Source organism: Gracilinanus agilis, chromosome 2 (genome assembly GCF_016433145.1).
Source record: "Gracilinanus agilis isolate LMUSP501 chromosome 2, AgileGrace, whole genome shotgun sequence".
NCBI classification, from domain to species: domain Eukaryota; kingdom Metazoa; phylum Chordata; class Mammalia; order Didelphimorphia; family Didelphidae; genus Gracilinanus; species Gracilinanus agilis.
In genome coordinates, this window is record NC_058131.1 from 687,147,506 (window position 1) to 687,174,586 (window position 27,081).

General features: G+C 35.9%; 1 protein-coding gene across 1 annotated transcript in view; it reads right to left on the reverse strand.

Moving 5' to 3' along the window:
* The window catches only part of GRID1 (glutamate ionotropic receptor delta type subunit 1), a 1,121,438-nt gene that overhangs the window by 224,687 nt on the left and 869,670 nt on the right, over window positions 1-27,081 (reverse strand). Inside the window, exon 6 of the mRNA XM_044660282.1 lies at window positions 13,507-13,677. Within this exon, the coding sequence (XP_044516217.1) occupies window positions 13,507-13,677 (171 nt within the window). The remainder of the gene's footprint in view (window positions 1-13,506; window positions 13,678-27,081) is intronic.

The following is a 27,081-nucleotide window of genomic DNA, read 5'->3' on the forward strand; positions in this document are numbered from 1 at the left end:
TTCATTTGGTTTCTGAGCCTCGCTTTCCAGTTGCAAGATTCTACCTTTTAAGCTGTTATTTTCTTGCCAGATCTCTTCCATTTTCCTCAAAATCTCAGATTTGAACTCTTCCATAGGTTGTGAGGAGTTTTCCTTATTTGGGGAGGGTCTGGATGGTTGTTTGTTCTCCTCCTCTGTTTGCTCAGTTGTCTGGATTTTCTCTGTGTAGAAGCTGTTGAGTGTTAAAGACTTCTTTTTTTTGTTATTATTCTTTCTCTTCTGAATTTCCTGTAACTGGTTAGCCATCATTAGCCCAGCAGCTTCTCAGGTTTATCCTCGCTCTCAGTGTCTGTCTGAGATCTATTGGCTCCTGAGGACTGAGTTCTAGTTTTTTCCAAGGTCAAGCCCCCTGGTGGATTCCCTTGCTTGAACCTCTGCAGGAGGTTTCTTTACAAGTCTCAGGGAGCTACTTCCACAGTCGTATACCCGTCTGCACTGGTTCCCCACTTAGGCTTTAGTTCCTGGTTGTGTTTGCCTCCACCCACGCCTCTGCTCAGCCGGCACCCACGCCTCTGCTCAGCCGGCACCCACGCCTCTGCTCAGCCGGCACCCAAGCCTCTGCTCAGCTGGCACCCACGCCTCTGCTCAGCCGGCGCTCTGCTCCCAGCGTCCGCTCCCGCGCGCGCGCGCTCAGATTTCGCGCTCAGATTTCGCGTGCGTTCTTGACTTAATGGGGTCCTAAGTCTTGCTGCTCTCAGGAACAGGTCCCGGAGCTGCTGATGACTCGATGGGTGCCCCAAACTTGCTCTATTTCTTTTTAGCTGGGTTCAGAGCTATAGGTGAGTGTGGAGGGGGTGGGGGTGGGGCGGTTGCTCAGCTCGCGCTTGAGTGAGAGCCCTTTTTAGCTTGGAAATGTCTCGATTCCACGTACCTTCCACGCTGTGCCCTGTTGTGGGGTTCCTCCGTTCGTCTGGACTTGTTTTTATGTCCCCTTGAGGAGTTTTGTGTGTTTCGGTCAGGAGAGGTTTAGAGCTGCTTCTTACTCTGCCGCCATCTTAACCCGGAAGCTCTTGAGTGATTTTTTTCTAATTAATTTTCCAATAAATCAAATTTTAGAGGTGTGTGTTTTTCTTTTCTTCCAATAGGTTTAATCCATCTAAAGCTAAAGATTTTCAATCTTCTTTTATTGAAATAACATTTTTGGACCTTCTCCAAAAATTCTCTATCACTTTGATGTTATTATAGTTTTCCCTCCAATATTTCTTTCTTTCTTTGTAGTTATCTGAGTCCGAACCTAAATGGTACACTCATTTTTTTTTAAAGCTATGAAATAAAATTTCGATCAAATTATTCTTACTCAATCTGAATACTTCAACCTCATTGCCACATACAGGCAATAAAAACCATTGGGGGATATTTGCATCAATGAGATGCAGATTATATTCATGATATAGTCTGAAAATTTCCAGAAAGAATTCTAATTGGGGAAAATATAGAAAATAATCCAGAAAGATATTTTTGGGGGTTGTGGGGGTGGGGTGGATTATAATCAAGATAGGAAAAGATCTAGGTAAATCCAGAGCCTGGCATGCTTGTTATTTGACCAACAGAATGAGTTTACAAGGAGAGCTTGTGTTTTGGTCTTTGATTGTATCTTCTATAGGAGAGTATGAATATATACCACAGATAAACTTTTTTGTGGTTTAATATTTGGCTAAGATTTTAGACTTTAAAAAGGGAGGCATAATTATAGTTAGCCCTTTTCCCATTTTAGAGCAATCCAGAAAATAATGGAGTTAATGTCATACCTGATTCTTGGGTGGCTGCAGGGAAAGAGGAAGTGGAGTGAGACTTCCTTGTTCAATACATCATCTATCTTGGGCCAGAGGTCCCACTTAACCAAAGTTGTGGTTGCTCATGTTTTCATTCATGAAGCCTCATGGAAAGTTTTTAGCAGCTTAGCTCATGGAGATATTCATGAAACAGGGAAATATGTGGTCAACAAATAGTTAAATAATTAGGAATACAAGAATTCAATCAACAAACCTTCTAAACAGAAGAAGGGCATACTCTATACAATGCAGAGTTTCCAGAAACTTCTATATCCAAAACCCTTGCAAAAAAGGATAAGGGATAAGATTTTAACGATATTGTCGAGAAGTAGGATAATCAATGAAAAAATGGTGTTCAGTGTCAAAATACTGGTAAATCTTTCCCTTTTCTCTTCCTGGCCTGTGTGACATTGGCCAAGTCATTTCATACTTCTTAGTCTCAAATTCCATCTGTTAAATAAGAAGGTTCAATAAGGAGTCTCATATTTTCATCTCAAAATCTGTTTTCTATGGAGAGTTAGGAGATGCACCCAGCTAGAGAAAAATTAGCTTAACAAGTATCAGAGCAACTTTTCAATTTACTGCAATTTGGGGAGGTTTAGGACCTAGATTTCTTGACAGATATGGATAGTTCTTTGACAGATACAGTCTACTCATACAATCATACACGCACCCCCTAAAATTAAAAAAAAAAACACAAGGATTTATGACACTTGTGGGAAGATCATTTAAGACAACTAGAAGATGCAATGGAAAGAGGGTCTGGTCTTGAATCAGGAAGACTCATCTTCTTGAGTTTAAATCTGATCTTAGACACTATTTGTGTGACTTTGGGCAAGTCACTTAACTATGTTTGCCTCTATAAAATTTTAATTTCTTAAAAAGAGCTTGGAGAAAGAAATGTCAAAATACTCTAGCCTCTTTGCTAAGTAAACCCCAAATGGAGCCTTGAAGAGTCTGAAAACAATTGAACAACAATAACAAAATAGGAAGAAAAAAGATCTTAGACCTTTTGTTCTACTGTCACAAGGAAATAGCTTAGGGTCAAGGAAAAGATATTTGCCTCTCTGAGACAAAGTTCATTTTTCTTCTGAGAAGGAAGAATAATCAAAACCAACAATATAGGTTCTACAAAACTATTGGTAGCCTCCATACCTTCTTGGGAAGGGAAGGGAGGGGAATCTCCTTAGAATGTCAAGGGTTACCTTCATGAACTCCAAATTGATTTCCCTTATAGATTCCAAAATAGAGAATGGCATTATATATATAGCTGACTGTATGAAGCAAGTTTTTTGAGGGAAAAAGGAAAATTCACCGAGGGAGGAGAATTTTATTGATTTTCATGGGCTATTTTGAATCTTTTATTTGGTTGCCATAATTTTTGTATGATTTAAACAAATACTAAATACATATTTTTACTCTGAATGTTTCCACAGATATAAGGGATAATTTTACCCATATCTGTCAAAAGTAAGATGCAAATTATATTCATGATATAGTCTGAAAATTCCCAGAAAGAACTCTAGTTGGGGAAAAAATAGAAAACTAGCCTGAAAGATTTTTTTTTGGGGGGGGGGGGAGATTATCTTTAAGATAGGAAAAGACCTAGGTAAGTCCAGAGCCTGGCGTGCTTGAATATGGAATGATATACAACCATATTAGTTTTAATAAATATTAAGAACAGCTCTCTCAGTCACTTAAAGGCTTCTCATAGTTTGAGATATCACTGATTCTAAATTCAACAAGATAATGGTATATGAGAAAAAAACTGAGAATTTATTCCCTCCTAATAAATTAAACATCTATCTTGTTTCTCTCCTGTGCCTCAAATGTAAGGTAAAGTATATAGATAAGAGCCATCTTGCTGTCATGATTCAGTCATTTCCCACTCTTTGTGGCACTATCTGAAGTATTTTTGGCAAATAGATGGTAGTGCTATGACATTCTGTTCTCTAACCCTTTTTACAGATGAGGAACTGAAGTACACATTAAGAGACTTCTCCAAGGTCACAAAGTTAGGAGATGTCTGAGGCTGGATTTTAACTCAGGACAATGAGTCTTCCTGACTTGAAACCTGATACTATACACCTTGCCACCTAGCTGCCCCTAAGTAGCCATTTTTAGTTAATTCTTATCTCTAAAATCACTAGAATATAAATCCCTTAGGGACAAGGAATGTTCTTTTTCCTATTTTTGTATCATCACTACTTAACTGCAGCTGTTACACTAAATAAATGCTTGATAAATTTTTGAAATGACTCTTAACTAGGCATAATATTTTCTTCCCTTCAGGCATAAAGAAAAAAATAGTGTCATTTTTTTTACTCAATTATTGGCCTAATAAGAATGATGCTACAAATCATCAGTAAAGGGATTGCCAGGGTGGAGGGGTGAGTAATCTGAAAGGAAAGGGTAGATAAGTCTGCATAGTTTTAATTGGTAGCTCAGTGCTTCAATTCTTTTCATTTTTGATATCTCATGGGTTTCAGTTTCCTTCTTGATAAAAACAAGAGTCTAGAATATCTAACATTCTACTGAGTCTGTCTATTGCTATCCTGTTGAGAGAATCTGCATTTTAAATCACGAGGCTGAAGTGAATCTGACCAAAGCAAAATTTAGAACTAAAGAGTTAAAGAGGATTTTGGAGATCATAAAATCAAACTGAGTTATTTTGCAGTTGGGGAAACTGAGGAGAAGAGAAATAAATTTATTTTTTAAAGTTAGAAAGAATATGTATGACAAAACCAGGATTGGAACTCAAATCTTCTGACTCAGTTAAACACACTCTTCACTTTTTAGAAGAGTCTAAAGTAATCATTTTATTCTTACCCTGTCAGTAGCAAATGGAGAGGATTCTATCTCTATCCCTCCTATTAAGGGAGAAAGAGCACTGGTTCTGAAATAAGAGGATATGGGCTCAATCTTTACCTTTGATGAATAATACCAATGAGAAAAATGTCATACACAAATCATTTATCCTCCTTTGTCTTAATTTAACCAGGTATAAAACTTAGGGGCTAGACTAGCTATGTTCTGAAATTTCTTCAAATTCAAGGTTTGTAATATGATCTTGTAATTTTTGAAGGCAAGATCTATTGAAAGAATCAATAGCCAGTAGTTCTGAAAAATCTTTTTAGTTGATAATATTTTGAAAAAAATGTGAATATTTACATGCTCCAAATTAAATATGGAGTCCAGAATGGAAAGACTCTGTAATCTACTATCAAAAAGAATTTTTTAATTTATATTTTTCTCCATAAGACTATTAACCAGCCAAATGTAACATCTAAAAAGAAGATACGTAAGCAAACAGGAAGCTAGCCCCACATAAGAATCTTAGACCCATTTGGAAATAGCATCACAGTCAGGCAAGAGGTGAATGAATGCACCAGTTAGAAAGTTAAGTCAATGCTCAGATGCCACTGCTTATAGAATTCATTACCAAACCTAGTATCTAGATTACTAGGTTAAGACAAAGCCAAATGTATCATCAAAGAGCACATAATAGACAGTGCTATGAATGGAGCAGACAGAAGTTAAGAGTAGAATATAATAAAGGTAAACTCTGTTAACCTACCCCATCTGGTATCATGGTGAGCACACGTGAATGTGGCAATCTGTCCACACATATTATTACTCCAGCCTCAAAAAATGGCAACTCCAATCCCTTTCCCACCATTTAGAAGACTAGCAAAGATGGTTTAATTCTCATGTCTTAAAAAAATCTCAAAGGCAGCATAATCTCATTTACATCATAGATTCTGAAGATACATTTAGAATGTTATCATTTCCAAATTCTAGAGCTTATATTGGCCATAGTAGGCCACAATGATATTTAAATAATCCAGGCTCATTAGAAAAACCAATTTTGCTAGATGTATGGAGGCACATTCATTGACCAAGGGAAAAATATATCTTGCAATCAATAAACATAGTGTAACTGAAGAAAAGCAAAGGAAGGCTAAAAAATATGGAAGTGATATTTTAAATGTCTCAACACTTTGAAAGGAAGGGAAAATAAATAGTCTAATGAGATCATTTAACAATTTCAAGATAGACAAAGATAGTAATCACAATTCATAGTGACCATTTTAAGATAATGATTGAATTAACCCCATAAAATCATTCAAAGTCCAATCTTGGCACTGGCCAGATGAATTGGTTATTTCATAGATCATGGGATGATAGTATTATAGATTCTGAGTTATAAAGCACCAGAAAAATCATTTAACTCACTATTTGTCCCTAGATCTTTGGCAACATTTAAAAACAAGTGGGGAGTACCTGTGATATGTCTGTAATTTCAAGTTTTGAATTGAACTGAAACCCTTCCCAAAAAGTCTTTTCTGATCCCCCACAAGTCTTCTGAGGGTTAGAAGGATGGAGTGGGATACCTCACTCTTAAAGAAATACATTTCAATGGGCACTTGTCTTCAAAAAGATTTTCTTTATTCTAAATAGAAGTCTAATTGACTTAATCTTAGTTGACTTCAAACACATTAAAGGCTTGACCGAAGCCCTGATAGAATAAGATGTAATTCTCACAACAGGCTCAGCAGATAAAGAAGGAGGATGATCTTGTAAACCAAATATGCCCATGTATATATCTTCCTAATCTTTGTGGTACTCTCTGAATCTTCTAAACCAGAAATGTCACCATGTTAGGGCAAGAGGAAACATCAGATTTTTGGAGGAGGAACTAGAAGTATCTTAGAGAACTTCATGTCCCAAAGGATTTCTATTTATTCTGTCAGGATAAAGTTAAAAATTCATGACCCACATCTCTTTTCTTGAGGAGAGTACTATAAACATATTATGGCTTTTCTCAATAAATCTCACAGCCAGAGGATAACAGAAATTAATTTGACTTCTATACTGTCCTTAAGAGGAAATATATACATGTACATATATATGTATATGTGTATGTATGTATAAAATATATAAAACATAATAATAATTTCTAGGGAAACTTGAAGGAAAATAGCATTTTAAATCAGATTAGTACAAAAAATGTTGAAATATATGCTGTGTAGTAGGTTCAAGACCAGTATAGGAGAAAGAATAAAAATAGGGAATTTCAAGGCTATGAAGGAAAAGTGAAGAAGTGAGGTAAACAGAATCAAAAGACTCCAAGACAACACCTAAACAGAGTACTATCATAATTAGCATCATTCTGCTAATTACTGTTCTCCTCACCTAGGCAAATCAGGGTCAGAAAATTGGAGTGATTTCTTAAACAAGCTTTGAAAAGCCATGCTCAAGAATAATGGGCTCACACATAGCATCAGCAAACAGATAATTCATAATAGAAATAGTCAATGAAGCCACAAATGACTGGATATTCAAAATACATAAGGAATGGAAACCAAAGCAAGTGCTTGAAAACCTTTTTGGGATTGTACTTTGAGTTTTATTCTGTTTTATAAAAGCAAATACCATCTCTGTGGTTTAAATACAACTATAGGTACCTCCCTGAGAAAGTGAAACATATATAAATTTGGTGGATAATAGGGATAATGAAAGGGAAGTTAGATGGCACAGTGAATGGAGTCCTGGCAATACCGGTATCATCATTTTATAGATAATGGGTTTTAAATGATTTCAACATGTTTCCACAAATCATAGTGTTGGAGGTGGGCTTAAAACCCTATTTTTTCCTTGCTGAATATTCTTTCCTCTACATCATATTCTTCTCTACATCACATCTCTTCACTGGGAAGCACAGAATACCATGATCTTGAAAAATCTATATGATGAGTGCCTGGAAAGGCAATGGTGAGATACTTGGTTGGTTTTAGTAGGGTACAATATATTTGCCACAATGATGTGTGCACCAGACATTTTGTAAAAGATAGCATTAAGGAGATGCTTGGTCAGGGAAAACAGTGAGCCAATAATGGAAGTGGTACACTAAGCTTAAGAAGAGAGAATAAGCAGGTAATTTAAATTGAGAGGGTCAGACTAGATGATCCCTAAAGTCCATTCTAGCTCAAATAAGCTATGGAGATATATGAACTTAAGAGATGAGAAACCCAGGTACCGTGTATTCACATTCCTGCATTGCCTCATCACTGAGGACATATCCAGAAAGTCTTGGAGTTGGCCATGACCTCTATGCAGACTCTACACATTGCTAAAGTTGGACAATAAGGTTAAGGCCTCTTGTCTGTATGGTCCACAGAGCCCCCAATCACAGTCTGATCTTGTAATCAGAAACATCAGTTTGAAAGTCAATGAATTCTGCTCTTCAGACTGTACTTTTTCCACAATGATGACACTGATTGGCAAAATAGAGAATTGAGTCAAAGAAAGTCAACACCTTCAAATAAATGCAATTTAAAGACCTACTAGTGTTTGCAGTGTTGCATATAGTTTAGCAAAACAATAAACAAGTATGACATTTTAAAACATTTTTTTCTCCCTTATGCATGGGTCTAATCCTAAACACATTAAGAGAGCCTTATTTGTCTGAGAAAATCATAATATTTTAAGGTTCCCTTGCCTGAAGTATAAATCCCCTGTACAACATTCTTTTTAAAATTAATTATTTTTTGTTATGTTTAAATACACAGTTAATTCCCCCCTTCCATCCCCTTTCCCCATTAGAGAAGGTATCATTTGACAATAAGATATGTATTTATATATCTTCTTTCTATTCATCATTTTTTCCTCTAGAGATGAAGTATACCTAAATTCATTCTTCAAACTATTTCCATTGCTGCATAAAAAGTTCTCTTAGTTATGCTCTTTTCACTCTTTATAATTCCATGTATGTCTTTTAATGTTTGTTTTTAAAAATTATCCTATTTGTCATTTTTAGTAGGATTCAATCAAAATTATATGCCACAACTTGTTTTGCCCTTCCCCAATTGATGGGCATCTCTTCAGTTTCCAGTTCTTTTCCACCACAAAGAACGGTTGCATTTTTAGAATATATTATTTATATTCGATTTTCCTTGATCACCTAAGGAAATATTCTAAAAAAATTCACTCAGATTTCCCCTTGAATACCAACAGAAGACACATCTTACTCAGATAATTCATACCATTTCCAGACACCTCTCACTGTTAAAAGTTATTTTTCCTCTTACATAGAACAAAAATCTGTATGCTTTTAACTTCCTCACATAGGCCCTAGTTCTACCACCAGGACAAAACTAAACTAGTCGAATATCTTCTATCTGATGAACTTTAAACAGTTGAAGACAACAATCAAGCTTCCCCATTTCATTTTTTTTTTCTTTTCCAGGTAAAACATCCCTAGATCCCTCATTTGATTCTTTTATGGTTTTGTTTCAAGTTCCTTATCAATTCTGGTCTTCCCCTTCTGATAAGAGCTTAACAATACTTTTCCAAAAATGTGAGGTACTGAATTGGACTCTGTTACAGAGGTGCTCTGACTAAGGAAGAATATGGGGCCCCAGATTCCAACAAGACCCACCCTTTCAACTTTGTTCTGTGTACCTGACTCAATAGTCTTTTGTGAGAATTATTACAACTGAATTTTTTTATCATTTTATATCTAGAATCAGTTTATATCATGGTACAAGTTGCTTGAACATGGCACTTCTGAGTGTGTGTTACTTCTATTGCCAAAGGGTGGATCTATCATTTTATAAAGAGATATGATCTCTTTCTCTCAGCTAGCATCCCTTATTGCCACTGTTGGTTCTCTTCTCTCCCCATGTTCCTAGACTGGTAGTGTGGTGTAATGGGAAGTGATCATATGTGGAAGCAGGAAGATCTGCATTATAATTCCCTCTCCGCCAAGGTAGCATAATGTAGTGAATTCATAGCCAGCTTCTGAGTCAAGAAGGCTTAACTTAAAAGTCCCAACTTTGAAATAAACTAGCTGCAGCACCTTGAATAAATCACAACTACTCAGGGCTACAGACCCTCTTCTCTAAGAGTAGGTGGCAATATACATTGGCAGAGAGAGTTTCCTGACTGGTAGTTCCCTAAACCAGAGAAATCCCAGGTTCAATTCCCCACCCAAAAAAAAAAAATTAGACCTTTCTACCTATGTAATTTTGGGTAAGCTAACCTTTGGAAATTCTGGTTTCTTCATAGAAAAAGGGAAACTGATATTTGTAGCACCTATTTCATAGGGTGGCCTTAAAATTTAAATTCAATATTAAATATGAAGATTTGTAGGAAACTTAAAGTTTCTAGTATCCTACTAGATAAATGACAGCTGTGTTACTACCTTTGTTGGATCATTTTGACAAAATTTTTGTTTTAAAGAAGGCAAATTTGGTATATTAGAATTTATTAGAATGTGGGGACAGTATTCAGAAATGCAATTAGAGATTCTCTAATGGTGATTGCTCATGGTTTTCAATTTTAAAATTGCAACAAGAGAAAATGAGCACTTTCCTGTTAATTTCATTCTAAATGAATAAATTAATTTGGATGAAAAGGTTGACATCATAGATCCTGCCTTACAGCCACTTACAGTATCGTGGTTTAGCATGTTCCAAAGTAATGTGATGTCTTCAATAGGGTCACTCAGAGACTGAATTGGTAGTGTTTTGGGAGTGAAGGCTAGAATGCCCTTGGAGAACAGCTCATAATAGAGATTATGTGCTGCAACTCTACTTTAGAGGTAGAAAAATCGAATCATCAAGAGTTCAAATAACTTGTCTATAGTCACATAGCTAGTAAATAGTAAGGCTAGCTTTGGAATTCAGGTCCTCTTGCTCTGAATCTAAAGTCCTTTCCACTCTCCTAGAAGGAAACTAAGCTTCTTATAATGAAACCAATGACTCATAACTGATAACTCCTTATCATAAGGTGCTAAGTTCTTCAATTTTTTCTTTTTAGATCTGTACATAAAAAGAAAGAAAGAAAAGGAAAATAAAGGAAAGGAAATAAGGAAGGAAGGAAGAAATGAAGAAAGAAAGAAGGAAAGAAAGGAAAAAAGAAAGAACAGAAAGGAATGAAGGAAAAAAGATAGTGAGAAAGAAAGAAAGAAAGAAAGAAAGAAAGAAAGAAAGAAAGAAAGAAAGAAAGAAAGAAAGAAAGAGAAAGAAGGAAAAAAACTGCAAAAAATCAGTGTTGTTTTGGGATGTCCTTAACTCCTCCAGTGCATTTGGTAATATGGTAGAAATTATGATTAAAGAATTCTCATGCTATCCCCTTCCTAAGTTTTGTCATAACTAATATTTGTTATCTTTTAGATGAGTTCCTGACTCACCATCAATCACTCAATGTCAAGCTAACTGGTGATATCATTTGATTTTAGAGAATGGGAAGGGTCCTCAGAAGTCACAAGTAGTCTAATCTAACCAATACATTTCATAAACGAAGAAAGAGCCAAGGGATGTTAATTTCTCCTCTATTTTGTTGGTTCGTCCTCCTGTCTGATGCCATAATGAACCACTATCATCCTCCCAAGATTCACTTAATTTCCTTTCCTCTACATTCTTTCATCTAATGAACTTGATTCTCCCACACAATTATCCCACTCCACTTCAGTCTCTTCTCCTATCTTTCCAATTCTGGAATCATTGTACCATGCTCATAGCTATTGTGTCATTGTTCCTGGATGGAGTGTATTAATCTACTTGGTCCTACTCACCATCTATGTTACTTTCCAAATCAAGTTATCTCTCATGTTTACTAATCTTCTATATATGTTGTCTCCCTCAATAGAAGCTTGTATTTGCACCCTCAGAATTTAGCAAAATGCATGGCACAAGTACTATTTTTCATTCATTCATTAAATTCATTTATTTATTCATTCAAGGTAACAAGGTAACACAGGTGAAAAACATTAGAAGTTGGATTAAATCATAAATGTTCAAACTTTGACTAGGTAGAAAATAATTGAATACTCATCTCATCCCTGGGAAACAGACATATGTGCACACACACACACACACACACACACACACACACACAATCTCTTAGCTCCTGCCATAGAAAAAATGATCACCAGAGGAATTAAGATGGCTTCACTCTATTATAAAAAGAGCACTGGGAAGGTGGCTTTCTGTTTACTTAATTAAAAGTAAATTATGTTTTTGTTTCCATTTATCTGTCTCTTTGTATCTCTATCTGTCTCTTTCTCTGGGTCTGCGAGTCTTTGTTTTTCTCTGTCTCAGTATCTTTGTGTGCCTTTTTCTGTATCACTACTTTTCAGATGGAGGAAATATATAAGTAGTGTCCCAACTGGACCAAATCTTTAGTTCTATGGCATACTAGTGTCTGAACTGTCTCTGGTGGTTGTCATTCAGATAGCAATGCCAATTGCATGAAAGCCACTTGGACCAGCTTCCAAATGCTGACCTTTATTTTGAAGTCTGTATTCTCAATAGTACTCTCCACACCCTTTCCCCCATCTATAATTTGTGACTTCTCCAGACTCAGAAAATAATCTTTGTGAGTTTCTCCCCACCACTTAAAATAATCTCCCTCAAGGCCACCATTCAAACTTAATGATGCTGGCTCTCAACTGAAAGATGCACAGACCACCTCTCAGGCCAAACTTAATACAATTCACATTTGGGAGGACCTGTCAGAGAGTATCTAAATAACTAGAATGATTTTTGACATCTCAGAATTGCCTTCATATCATGATTACGTATCAAAGGAGAAACTGATTGGAGAAAATCATATTACATTTAAGTAGGTTGTGGTGGGCTTCTATGGGGCAATTAGGTGGCTCAATGGATAGTCATTTTCATGAGTTCAAATCTGTCTTTAGTCACTTACTAGCTGTGTGTCTCTAGGCAAATCACTTAACCCTATTTACCTCAGTTTCCTCATCTACAAAATGAGCTGGAGAAGAAAATAGTAAGCTATTCCAGGATGTTTCCTAAGAAAACTCCAAATGAGGTCACAGAGAGTTAGACATAACTGATAGAATTGAACAATGGGCTTCTATTCCCTGATCTTCTGAATGACAGAATTATCTGCTATATATTTTATATATAGATAACATCATATCTGGGGGGTACATAAATACATCAATCATGCCACTGCTGTTGGGAGTATTGTTAATCTACTCTCTTATGGCCCCAGTGATCAACTTATTAACATTATAGGAGCCAAATATCTTTATTGGCTTCCATTTCCTATGTATGCCCTCTTACTTTTAGAATGTAAGTTCGTTGAGGTTAGAGATTATTTTTGCCTTTTCCCATATTTTCAGCACTTTGCATGGTATTTGGCACATAAGAAGAGCTTAATGATGAATGCTTTTTCATTTTTCAAAAGTATACAATTTTAGTCAATGGAATATTTTAATTAAATAGAGTGGGCAAAGGTACACTATGAAATTATGTGCCAATAATGGAAAGTTCTGTTAATGTGGAGGGGGAGAAGGGAGGGGGACCGTGATCACAAATGGATGGTGAATTCCATAGATCCATGCAGAATGCAACCAGCCCCTGTTGTCATAAAATAATAGATAATTTCCTAGGATAGTGTTAAAGAATGAGAGGATTAGGAGCTTGCCCTAGCTCTCAGAGCTAAGATGTGTCAGAGGAGAGATATGAAACCAGGTCTTCCTCTTTCTAAGACTTGTATTCTATCTGTTGTGCTATGATGCTATTGGGGTTGAAATTTATTGTGTCTTATATTTGAGATATTAATATCTGCCAGTCCTTGACCTTGGATTTTCTCTGTGTTTGTTAAAGACATTGTATGAGCTTCCTAGGGATAAAGACATTACTAAGAGCCAGTTACCGACCTGCAACATTTGGAGATAGCCTTCCTGTGGATCACAGAGAAGTGAAGAGATACGGTGGTTATTCCTTGTGCACTTCTGGTTATCCTTTGCAGATGGGAAGATCTGCCGGACCACAGTCATTCTTCCTAATGCACTGTGCACAAGCTCCAATATTTCTGGGTCACTGATTTCCTGGGAAAGAAAGACATATGATCTCAACAAATTTTTGTTTGTTCTCATATGAAAGTTAGTACTCTTGACCTAAAGGTAACTACTGGTTTGGATAACATCAACTCAAGGCTTGCTTCATAAATCCTCCTCTCCTCTTCTAACCATCCCATTTGGCAGAGCTTCTAGTGGGAGGAAATTTTGATTAGGATCTAATTTCCATGATATATGAAGAACTGAATCATTTTTTTAAAAGTCATTCCCTAAATGGCTCAACAAATCACAGTGTATGATGGTGATAGAATACTATTGTGCTATAAGGAATGATGCATAGATGAATTTCTATAACAGCAGGAAAGACCTACATGAACTGATGCAGAATGAAGTAAGCAGAACCAGGAGAATATTATATATAGTAACTGAAATATTGTGGGACAATCAAATGTAATTGACTTTGCTACTAAAAGCAGTGTAATGATCCAGGACAATTCTAAGGGACTTATGAAAAAGAATGCTATCTACATCCAGAAAAAGAAATGTGAGAGTGGAAATTTAAAAGAAAACATATAATTTATTACTTATTACTTTATATGGGTATTTGATATGGGGTTTTGGTTTTAAAAGATTACACTGTTACAAAAATGAATAATATGGAAATAGGTTTTGCATGATAATATATGTATAACCCAGTGGAATTGCTTTTCAGTTATAGGAGGTTGGAAGGAAAAGGGGAGGGAGAAAATAAGAATCATATAACCATGGGGAAAAAAAAAACTAAAAAAATTAATTCCTTACTTGGTAAGTGGTATAAGGATTTGAACAGGAAATTCTCAAGGTAAGAAGCCTAGACCATCTCTAACCATGTAAAAAACATGTTCAAATTACCAAAAATCAAACAAATGAATTAAACCAATTCTGAAGTTCCACATCAAACCAATCAAATTCTCAAAAGAAGGCAAAATAATATAATGGCAAATATTGGAGGAGTTAAGATTAGTATACATATGCATTTTTATGGATCTGTGATTGTGAACACACACACACACACACACACACACACACACACACACACACACACACACACAAAACAACTTTGGAATTTTACACAAAATGTTCCTAAAAATGTATGCCCTTTAATCAACATGTACCAATTCTAGTTATTCACTCAAAAGACACCAAAAATAAAGGGGGGAAAGTTTCTATATGTTTAAATCATTATAGCATCTCTTTTGCAGTGGCCCCAAAATAGAAAATAAGTGTTCTTCTGTGGTGCAATGGACTGTGGAATGTGAAAAGAATTTTGTTATGTAATAAATGAGGAAATGAATGATTTTTTTAAAAATGGAAAGACTTGTATGAACTGCTGTAGAGAGAAGTGAAAAGAATCAGAAGATTTTATACGATATCAATATTATAAAAACTGATGATTTCATGTTGAACTTTTATTTATTTTGTTAAACAAAACAATTTTGAAATGTACTAATTGATGAAAAATGAAATACATAGAACAATTTATACATTAACAATACTATAAAAACAAACTATGAAGTCATAACAATTGTGATCAATACAATGATCATCCATGATACCCGAGGACCAATGATGATGCCTATCATCCTTCTCACAATGGACAGTTAATGAACTGAGGATAGAGAAGGAAAATTGTTCACGTATGACATATGAAGGAAAGTGTTTTGCTTGACTATGTCTATTTGTCAGAAGGATTTTTTTTCTTCCCTCCCCCACCCCAGTGGGGTGGGATGTGAGAAAGAAGCAAAATAAATTTATGGAAGTTAAATGGAATTTTCAAAATTGCCACCATTAAAAGGTCATTCTATTGAGAAAGTTAGAAGTAGATTAAGGATAAAGAAGAAAATGCCTTCTGAAACTATCCACCAGGTTGCAAAGCTTCTGCTTAGTAAACTCCTCCTCACCTATAAAGATATTCCCTCATGTTCTCCCCTCCCCAAAAGATGTTTAATGACAACTAGGTGATTCAGTAGATACAACACATGGAGTCAAGAAAACCTGAACTTAAATCTACTTTCAGGCACTTACTAGCCTTGTGAACCCATGTATGTCATGTAAATTTGTCTGCTTCAGTTTCCTCATCTGTAAATTGAGAATAATAACACCAACAATCAGTGTTATTATAGGATCAAATGATGTAATAATTATAAAGTGCTCAGAACCATACCTGTCACATTGTAAGTGCTATATAAATATTACTCTTGTTATTGTTTTTCTTTCCTGCACATGACTTCATCGGTGCAGGAAATTCTTGATTTGGAATTTTTTTTTCTCTGATACATATTCCCCCAAACTTCTCTGATAGCTTTTTGCTTAAAAAGTTGGCTGGGGGTACAGAGTAGTCAGGATACTTTCCCAGGGTCACATAGCCACTAAGTGTCATGGGCAGGATTTGACTGCAAGTCTTCTTCATTCCTGCCATATTCATGACATGCCACCTTGTATAACTTGCACTCCACCTGGATCTCCAATTCTTCACTCTAGTTCCCACCCTAGGACTGGATGCTCCTGATTGGTGGAAATTTACTATGCCTTGGATCACCAGACCTATCATGATGTATTTCATCCATTTTCATTCCCCATCATCTCACCTTCCCTCCCAAGTTCACAATTCAACACTCCCCTCTGCCACCATGATTTCTATTTCTTGTTCTAAGAATAGGAATTAAATCAATGCAGCTAAGCTATCAGTGCTGCCTTTTGGAAAAAAAAACACATGTCAAGTATGATGCCATTCATCATCTCTCTAGGTTTCTAGACAAAAAATATTCTCTCTAGATGTCATTCCTTGATAGGATGTGTCTTCCATTATTAAATGTAAGCTCCTTGAGGGCTGTCTTACTTCTTATATTTATACATTTCCATTTTCAGTGCTTAGCACAGTGTTTAGCAAAAAGTTACCCTTAAATGTTTTTCATCAGTTTGCTCAATAAAAAATGAAATGACTTGCTGCAAGGTTAATATATTATCAACTAATCTAGGTTTCCTCAAATTCCTTGGGTGTTTTAAATACTACATTAAACTTAAAAGAACCCAATGGGCATACCATTTTTGGAAAAGTAGCTATGGCATAATATAAGATGGAAAAGGATTCCTACTAGTGAGTGATAGCTATGGTCTAATAATGCTGATATTGATTTAACAGATATGAGCAGCTAGGATAATAAGGAAGGGACTTACAATCACTCCTTCTATCCAATCACTGGGAGAATAGATGTTCTGCATTTGGAGATTAGCAGCAGAATCTTTCTCCATTGGTCCATTGTGAGTACTGCTTTGATATAGAAGCAAGTGCATACGTGTGTGTGTGTGTGTGTGTGTGTGTGTGTGTGTGTGTGTGTATGCGTGTGTGTGTAAGACAGAGGGAGACAGAGGCAGAGACAGAGAGACATAGATAGAGATAGAGAAAGACACAGGGACAAAGAACAAAGACAGAGACACAGAAAGAAAAGGGGAAAGAGAGAGAGAGAGAGAGTGTGTGTGTGTGTGTGTGTGTGTGTGTGAGAGAGAGAGAGAGAGAGAGAGAGAGAGAGAGAGAGAGAGAGAGAGATCAGGAGGAGAAAGAAAAAAGTGGGAGGCAGAGCACATTCACAAAGCTGCTGAATCTGGCCTGAGCCATTTCCAGGAACAAACTGAAGCCAAGGAAACTTACTTCTGTTCATTTCTTTGAAATGTTAAGCAGAGAAGAACTCTGGGAATACAGAAATTCACCTTAAAGTACAATTCTTACTTTTACCCAGAATGTAAACAACTCATTTATTGATTGGAATATCTATGCCTATATGGAAATTCTCTTTCCTTAACTAATAACTTGCAGAATATAAATTCTATGCCTGGTTATATGGTTTTACCAAGGGCCTAATAGGGTTGCTTACATAAGTAAGCATTTCCACAAGATAACAGAATCTCAGTGGCAAAGGAGACCTCAGAGGCCATGTAATCCAACCTCTACTTAATAAATAATCCTAATTACATTTTCACAATACCTAAAAGTGATTATCTAACATTCTTCTCAAAAGTTACATTGATCGGGAACCCATTACCTCCAAGGTAAATCTCTCCAGTATGGAGCAACTCAAATTTCTAGGGAAGATTTTGAAAATCACTGTGATGATGATAATGTGTACATGTATGCAGAGAGTGATGTGAGTGTCCTTTACTGGACCTATGACTTAATTACTATAAGAAACTCTGACAATAAAGACTTTCTCAAACTGGTACTTGCTCTTCAACTTAAAATTGCCCAGGCCAGCTAAGAGTTAAGTGACTTGACCAGCGTAGTTCCAAATCAACAGACACCATTGTCATTGTTGTCGTGATCAACACAGATATTACCAAATCATTAACAAAAATCTTTCTAGAAATTTGTTATTCCAAATTGGAACAATATGCCTAGGTAATTAGTGAGTTCTTCATCACTAGAGGTATTCAAGAAAAGGTTGTGATATGTAAGGATTCTTTTTTTTGGAAAGTAGCATATGAGATGGCTTTCTGAGGCTCCTCCAGATGAGAGTCTATGACTATATTGAAATGTCTACTTTGAAAGAAATATAGAAAAATATCTCCTATAGTAAGGAAGTAATTGGTCTAGACCTCCTTCCTACTGATTTTCTCTATGTGGAGCTAGTTGGATAGATAGACTTGTAGGTATAAATATGCTTGCACATATATGTAAAGTATATATATATATATATAATCATTCATATGTATGAGTATATATTTATAAGTAGGGCATATATATGAATATATGTGATAATAATTCATACAAATCTGTATATGTCTTTACATATGTATCCATACATTTATATCTAGTGATAAGCACAATTAATAACTCTCTTGTAACTTATAGTTTTACAAAGTTACTTGGGAAAATGGAAAGCTGTTGCTTGTCAAAAGTCTCACTGACATTATATAGTAAGTAGAGGATTTGAATCCTCATCTTTCATTCTCCAAAGCTACTATTATTATTTCTCCCACCTCCTCTCACTTCTTTCCTAACTCCTCCTTCTCTCAAAATAATATGTTGCCTCTAATAAATGGCAATACTATCATAACTTAGAAAAAATGTTAACACTTTCAATCCAGCTCAAAACTAGTTGTCACCTTTGGGAGTTAAAATTGCTATTATGGGCGATGGGACCTGAAATAATAGATGGTTCTATAATTATAGAAGAACTGCAGAGACAGAGGTTTATTTTCTAGTCATAGAATCATGGTTAGAATTAGAAGAAACCTTACTTTACAGTTGAATAAGTTTCTGCACAGAGACCTTGAGTTACCTTGCCAGTCACATATCTTCTAACAGGATTTGAATCTAAATTTTCTCAATTCCAAATCCTGGGCTTTCTCCATTAAAGTCACTGTGCTTCCTTGCTTTGGAAGTTTAATATGTTGGTTTTATAGATGAGGAAACATCAGTTTGAGATAGATCAAGCGATGTGGTTCATGGCCAAATAACTGCTTAGTAACGAAAATTCAGTTTTAGGGGTTGTCTGAACTAACATGATATCTTTAGTGAAAGACTTTCATGTTTGAATTCTATTTGAAATTAGCCATTTTTAAAGAATTCCTTATTTTTTGTTTGTTTTTTAATGAATGAGTCATTTTACTTAACTGATTCCCTTTGGTGTCTATTCAACTCAATCCAATCCAATGATCAAAGATACATTAAACATCTGCTAAAGACCCTATAGATCCTGTGAAGATTTTGACGAATCAAAGACAAAAAAAAAATCCCTGCCCTTCCAGATTTTATATTCAAGCTATAAGATATAAAGAGGTATTTTTGAAATGGAATGGTTATAATAGACTGAGGGATCCTAAGAGTCTTTGTACAGACATGAATTCACTTGAAATTCTGCTGACAGTAAACTGGTGACCTGGTCATGAATCTCAGAAAGAAAAGGAGAAATCTAAGTTAGAAGAGGAGTATCCTGTGGGCTCAGAGAGCCAGCCTTGGAGTCAGGAAGCCCTAGGATACTTTTTTGGTCATATGAAAATCATCATCTCCATTAAGCTGTCAATAAATATTTAGAAAGTGTTTGTGTTAATGTACCATGAACTGTGCAAACCTCAATGTATATCAGGAGACTAAGAGTTTAATTTGTAGATGATCCGGCAGCTACAGTATAGAGTTCTGGGCTCAAAGTTAGGAAAATTCTTTATCCTGAATTTGAATCAGGCCTCAGATACCTACTAGTTCTGTGAACCTGGGCAAGTCACTTAACTCTTTTTTGATGCAGTTTCCTCATCTATTAAATGACTTGGAGAAGAAAATGGTAAATCACTCCAGCATCTACCTAAAAAGTCTAAATGGAACAGGACATGGTTGAAAATGATTGAATAATACCATTAGGGGGTGGAGCACTAGAGAGTTGTCTTTTTTTTTTTAATGCATTGATCTGGATAATTAAAGAATAATGAGAAAGGAGGTCTTGGAGATTAGTCATCAAACATTTTAAGCACCTATTTTGTGTCAACCATTGGGCTAGCACTGGGAATGAAAAGCAAAGCAAAAGATAGCCCTTTCTCTTAAGGAACAAAGGGAGACAACACACAAATAGCTATGTACAAACATGACACAAACAAATTAAAGATAATCAATGGGGGAAGAGAAATAAAGAAAGGTCTCAAATGGGAGAGGGAAGAAATAATGGAATTCAATTTTAAAAATTCTTAACTGTCTTTGATGGGCAAGGCATAGGAAAAATCACAAAGTCCCTAGGATGCAGAAAGCTATAACCCAATAGTGGTCTTCTTATTACATTTTAGTAATGGTAATCTAATAAGAGAGTTTAAGCATGATGTCAAATAAATGTGATAAAGACATGGAGAAAAAGATCCTGTGATAAAAGAATCCAGACAATTTGATCTAGGAAACAGTCAAGTAGGAGAGGGAATCAAGGAAATCTCCCTGAAGGAAGCAATAGATAAGACAGAACTTGAAAGAAAAGAAAGCTTTCCACAAAGCAGAAGCAGGGGTCATAGGACTTTAAAGGCACTAAGGTCTAACCTCTTCTTTTTATAGATGAGGAAACTGAGTTGTAGAGAAGTCAAGTGCCCAGATACTTACCGCACCCCAGAGAGGAAGGTAGAAGGGAATAAGAGGAGAATCCTTACTAAACACTTTGCCTGTAATACAGAAGGTGAAGAATAGAGTTGTATGAAATGAGACTGGAAAGGTAGGATGGCAGTGCAGAATCAATAAAATAGAGTTAGAAAGAATAAATCAATTGGATCCATGCTGTGTAGGGTCTACATGCCAAAGGGGGAAAATCCATAGTATATATGATGGTAATTAGGAGTTCTTGAAGATTCTAGAGCTCTAGTATGATCAGATCTATGCCTTAAGAAGCTTTTCTTGGCAGTGATATACAATCCTTTAAATTGGACAAGGTTTGGACCTGTGATTTCATTGGTATAGGTAGAAATTCTGAGGAACTTCCCCTTCCATTGCTGATTAGAGCTTTCTCTGGAACTCAGCCACTGATCACATTTTCTTAGATCATTGACAAATTAAGTACCTTTAACAGGATCACAATAGTATTTGTCAAAGAAGGGGAATGTAATCTTGTTCCTAATGTCTAAAGCCATCTCTTTATCCACTATGCACTATTGCTTTTATTTGAATTGGAAGAATATGATTGTATGAGTTAAATTAGGAATATCACACACACACACACACACACACACACACACACACACACACACACACACACACAAAGAAAGGAAGAGGGAGAGGGAGAGGGGTTGAGAGAGAGAGACAGAGAGAGAGAGAGAGAGAGAGAGAGACAAAGAGGGAGGGGGAGAGACAGAGAGAAAGAGAGGGAGAGGGAGAGACAAATGGAAAGAGTGCTGGGGAGAGAGAGGGGGGTGAAAGACGGGAAGAGAGAGAGAGAGAGAGAGAGAGAGAGAGAGAGAGAGAGACAGAGAGAGACAGAGAGAGACAGAGAGAGAGAAAATCAGAAAACTAGATCAAGATTATAATGGTGGAGATTATGGTGATAATGGTGATGATAATGCTGCTTTTGTTGTTGCTTGCTGCTGATTTTTGTATAGACAGAATTCAATCTATTTATTTTGTTAGGTATCTTTTGAAATGCATCCAATCATGGACATAGAGCTGAAGGGAGCCTAAAAGTCTTCTAGTCTAACCCTTCCTCATCTTACAAATGAGAAATGTAAGGCTCAACCATGTTCTGTGAAATTGTTTAAAGTCAAATATGTATTAAGTAACAAGGCCAACATTTGAACCCAGACCTTCTCACTGTAAATCCTGCACTCTTTCCAAAGTACCTTGAATGGAACAGTGATTCTTGACTTCAAGGTATAAGATAGAGGGATTTTCATATTTAATGAAGGAAATGAAGAAGGAGGGACCATAGCAGCTTTTAGTCCTGGGGGAGAAAGTTGGACCAGGAAAGGAGACAATCTTCAAACACTTTATAATTTCACTTTCCCTATTTCCATTTCAAGTAAGTAGCCAAGAGGATAGGCTCCTGTAATGGAAAGGCATTTTCAGAATGCCAAATATGGATTCATATTTAAAGTCAATGTGTCTTTTCTTGGCAGCCAAACCATATGAGAAAGGCAGGAACTTGTAAAAATTTTTGTTTGATCTTACTCAAAGCCACAAAAGTTTTTGAACTTGTTGGCATGACGAAAAAAAATTAAAATATTGATGCCATTCACTATGCTTATATTCTGCCTGGTAATTCCTTTATGTCAGGTATTTTCTCAGACTCCTTAGGAAATCCTAAATCTATTAAAAAAAACAACTTTGGTAATTAATACTGGTATTGCTGATCCTTTGGAAAAGTAAAATTTATGGACCTTATAAAAATGATGAATGCCAAAAGCAAAAGATCATGATTGTAGAGGCAATTTACAAGAAAAATATGTCTTTGGCATTTTCGAAATCCACCCCAACAAACACAGATAAAATTAAAATGAAACAAACAAAAGGACCTAGAAATCATAACCCTATGATAGGAATATAAAATTCTGTTGAAAACAACAAGAGGTTCCCAAATATAAAAGATTTTAGAAAATTTAATTTCATCAGAATCCCGTAAAAGAAATCATATAAATCATAGTTACCCTTGAAATGAAGATTTAAATGAGAGAGGAAATAGATGAGCGATAATATACTAGGCAGCTATAAAGTTAGGTGGATTATAGCTGGAATCAAGTACTGTTTGGATGACCCAATTAAAAAAAAAACTAACTGTATGACCTATATCATCTTGGAAGAGGGTAGGGTGACTGATGAAGGATCTCTCAGATCCGTACCAGAAAATATATTTTATTATAAAATTTGATGAAAATATATATAATATATGTCAAATATGAAGATAACAAAATTGAATCAGATTCGAAAGTTTGGTCAAACTCTTAAAACAACGTGAATATATGTATATTTCTACTTGGGTTCAAAAAAATCAACTTTCAAAGTGAAAGGTAGAAGAGGGTTAGCTATACAACAATTCATGTAGAAAACTGCTGTGGTATTTAATTAGCCACAGGATGCGGTCCTGGAAGGCTAGATGGTTTCACTTTGATCTTTGTATCTTGTTGCTAAGCACAGTGTCATACTCATGGGGAGGAGCTCAATGAATGATTTTTGAACTGAGTATAAATAAGCAGTGAAAGATATAAAAAAGGTGCCCATCTAGTAGGGAATCACTTAAAAATATTGGATGACATATTATTTTGCATAAATAAATGGCAAATATAAAGAATTCTTAGAGAAATAAAGAAATAAAAATGAGAAGATGCCTCTGAACTGAAGCAGGGTGAAATAATCAAAACTCATAAAAACTATGTATATGAAAAGATCATTAAAGTGCCTAATTCCAATTAGCAGAAAGATGAAGACTGTGGGTAACAATGAAACACATCTATTCACTCAAACAGAGACTATTAGGAAAGAATATTGTATGTACTATTATTGTATGCGGTTGCTATATTGCTTGTTTTTGGAAAGAAGGAAATAAGCCTTTATTGAACACCTATGATGTCCCAAGCACTGTGTTAAACAGTTTACAAATATTACCTTATTTGAACCCCACATTGACCCTGAAATGTAGATGCTATTATGATCCCTATTTTTCAGTCGAAATGACTGAGGCAAACAGAGATTAAGTGATTTTTGTTCTGGATGAGGCTGAATTTGATCTAAGACCTTTCACTGTACCATCTTACTGGTGCTTACTTGCTTTTTCTATTGCAAGGGAAATGTTCAGTTTGAAGGTAAAAATGGTGGCATCAACAAAACGTCTTAAAATTATTAGGGCATTGAATGCATTGAATGTTCTGTGTTTTTAAGTAATGTTCAGAAAGGAACAGAATCTAGAAGCCAAGAGCAAATAGTCCTCCCACATTTTGGGCTGATGCAAAATCTTTGTTCCACTTCCTGGGTGGCCCATCTGTGATAGACCATTTATGAAATGGAAAGCACCCTGAGAAGGATAACAAGAATGTCAAAGGAACTTTGGCCCATAAATTCTATTAGGGAATATTTTTTTGGGCTGAGGGATCCCTGCCAAGGATATGGAGCTAACAAATATTTGAAAGACAGTGATATGTAAGAGACATTAGACTTGTCTTTCTTGACCCTATATGTTAATTAATTAATTATTATAATTATAATTATAATTATAGCATTATATAATTATATACAAAATAATTATAATAAGTTAATTAATATGTTAATAAAAGTAGGAGCACTGAGTGAAAGTTGGCAAAAAGTAGATTTAGATTTTAGGTAAGGTTGGAATTTAGGGTGCAAAAGGGGAGGACTTTCAAAGTAACTGGAATGAATGGAATGGAATGATTAAATGAATGAATGAATGAATGAATGGGCTGCCTTGAAAAGTGAAAGGGTCCCTCTTTCACAGCAACAGGTACCCTCTTTCTTTACCCAATACCAGTACTATTGTACAATAATCAACGGTGACTGACAACTATTCAACTATTACCATCCATGCAAGGATCTAGGACAAGTCCAAAGTACTTATGACAAAAAAAAAAAAAAAAAAAAATCTATCCACATCTAAGGAAGAAAATGACAGAGTCTGAATGCAGATTGAAGCATACCATTCTTCACTTTATTTCTTCCATGAATTTTCTCTAATGTAAGATATATATGTCTTCATTCACAATAGGATGAATATGGAAATATGTATTGTATGATAACACAGCCACAACCTATATCATATTACCTGCCATGTCATAGGAAGGGGAGAGGGATGGGAGGGAGGGAGAGAACATGGATCACACAGTGGCATGTAATCTGGAGAAGAAAAGAAAAGGAAAGTGAATTGGTCCCTCTTTCTAAAGTTTTTCAATGAGGAATTAGCAGAGCAGATTGTTTTAGATTCCTATTCAACTAGGAGCTTGGCTAGGCAGTCTTTATTATTATCACATGGAGCTATGAGAATGTGGGCATTATTTATACATCCAGGAAGAAAGACTTTGATATGGTGGAAAAGGTTACTGGACTTGGAGCCATGGGACTTGGATTCAAATCCTAAATTTCATCGTACACTCAATTTACTTTGAATCTTGATACCTTGGTTTCCCCATTCTGTAAAATGGTGATAAGGAAATCTGTATAAAACATGCCACATGGTCATTGTAGGCTTTTAAAATCTGGAACTGCCACGAGTGTGACAGTTATAATGATAAAATTGCAACTCTACTTTCAGATATGGGAGGAACCTCCCTAAAATAGGGCAGATTCTGGATCTTAGTGGAAACAACAGAAGTCCAAAAAGTCACTCCTTACTCCAAGGTAGCCAAAATGGAACTGATTCCAAATGTTTGCATTTATTTCCTGCTCCTCCTCCCAGTGAAGAGGAAAAGCAGCATACAGCATGCAGTCCAGGACAACACGCCATTCAGCAATGGTCCTATAATTAAGTAAAATGGGCCATTTGTTGAAAAGTAATATTGTTTCTTTTATCTGAATAAATGGCATGGACTTCCTTTTTGTCCATTGTGCAGTCGGGGCTGTCACATTATTCCTAGGGCTCTTCATATTAACACTCCATTAACATGAAAAAGCCCATCTCTGGCCTATTAAAACAATAGAGTGTGGGTCAGAAATGAAATTGTAATGGCAACTGGCCATCAGGGGCCAGGCCTTGGCAGACAAAGCCTTGTCCTCTATTCCCATTCTAAGACTCCAGAGCAGTTCCTAGGAGGGCCAGTTTTCTGGCTTGTATCTATTTTCTTAGACCATGGAGAGCTCTCAAATGCTAAAACTTGAGGAAGGGTGACTGATAAGAGGGAGGAGTAGTAACAATGAGATTTTCTCTAAGCTCTTGTTTTTATTGATTTAATCTCTGTCTTTCTAATCACTTATCAAACAATATAAATAGAAGGATGGATCCATCTGCAAGCAGTGTGGTCTAGTTGATAGAATACTGATATGAGAATAAATCTGATTTTGATTCTCCAAGTCTGGAAATGCTACTCATGTGACTTTAGTGACTTCATTAAAACTTTTTGAGTCTTAGTTTCCTCATCTGTAAAATGAGTGTGTTGAGCTAGCCTCTCAAATCCCTTCTAGAATTGTCTGTCCTCCCTTCTTACCTGGACTACTGGATTCACCTCCTAATGGGTTTTCCTAGATCAATTCATTTCTTACTCCATTCTATCCCCTAAATAGCCAACTACATGATTTTTGTTAAAAGATGGAACTTGTCATAACTTTTACTCAATTAATTCCAGTGGCTCCCTATTCCTTGTTCAATCAAATAGTCATTCTTTTAATGGGCATTCACAGCTCTTTACAATTCATTCTTTTCTATCTTTCTTAAATATGATTGTCTTCTATCCATTCTGAGGTTCATAAATGTTTACTTATTCACTATTTCTCACATATGACACACTCTCTCTCATTTTTATGCCTTCCCACTGGCTGTTCCTCACCCCTAGAATGTGCTCCCTTTTTACTTCCCCTTCTTCAAACCCCTGATTTCCTTCAATACTCTCTTCAGGATCTCCTTCTGTACTTTTTCTCTGGACCCTCTTCCCTCAGATGCTACTGCTGTCTCCTCTGACTACTTTGGATATATTTTACATAATTTGCATATATCTTGGATTTACCTGTATACATCTTTGTGGTCTTCCCTGTAAACTACTAGTGGTCAGCAACTGATTTTCTTTCTTATTTTTAGTTTCCTTTGGATTCCCATTTCTAACTCTTAGCATTATTCCCAGAGCATGCTAAGTCCTTTAATAATGTTATCTTCTGGACAGCTAGGAGGTTCAATGGATAGAAAGCTAAGTGTAGAGATGGTAGTTCCTGGGTTCAAATCTGGAGTCAGACACTTCCTAGCTGTGTGACCCTATGTAAGTCACTTTAACCACAGTTGCTTAGCCCTTGTAGCT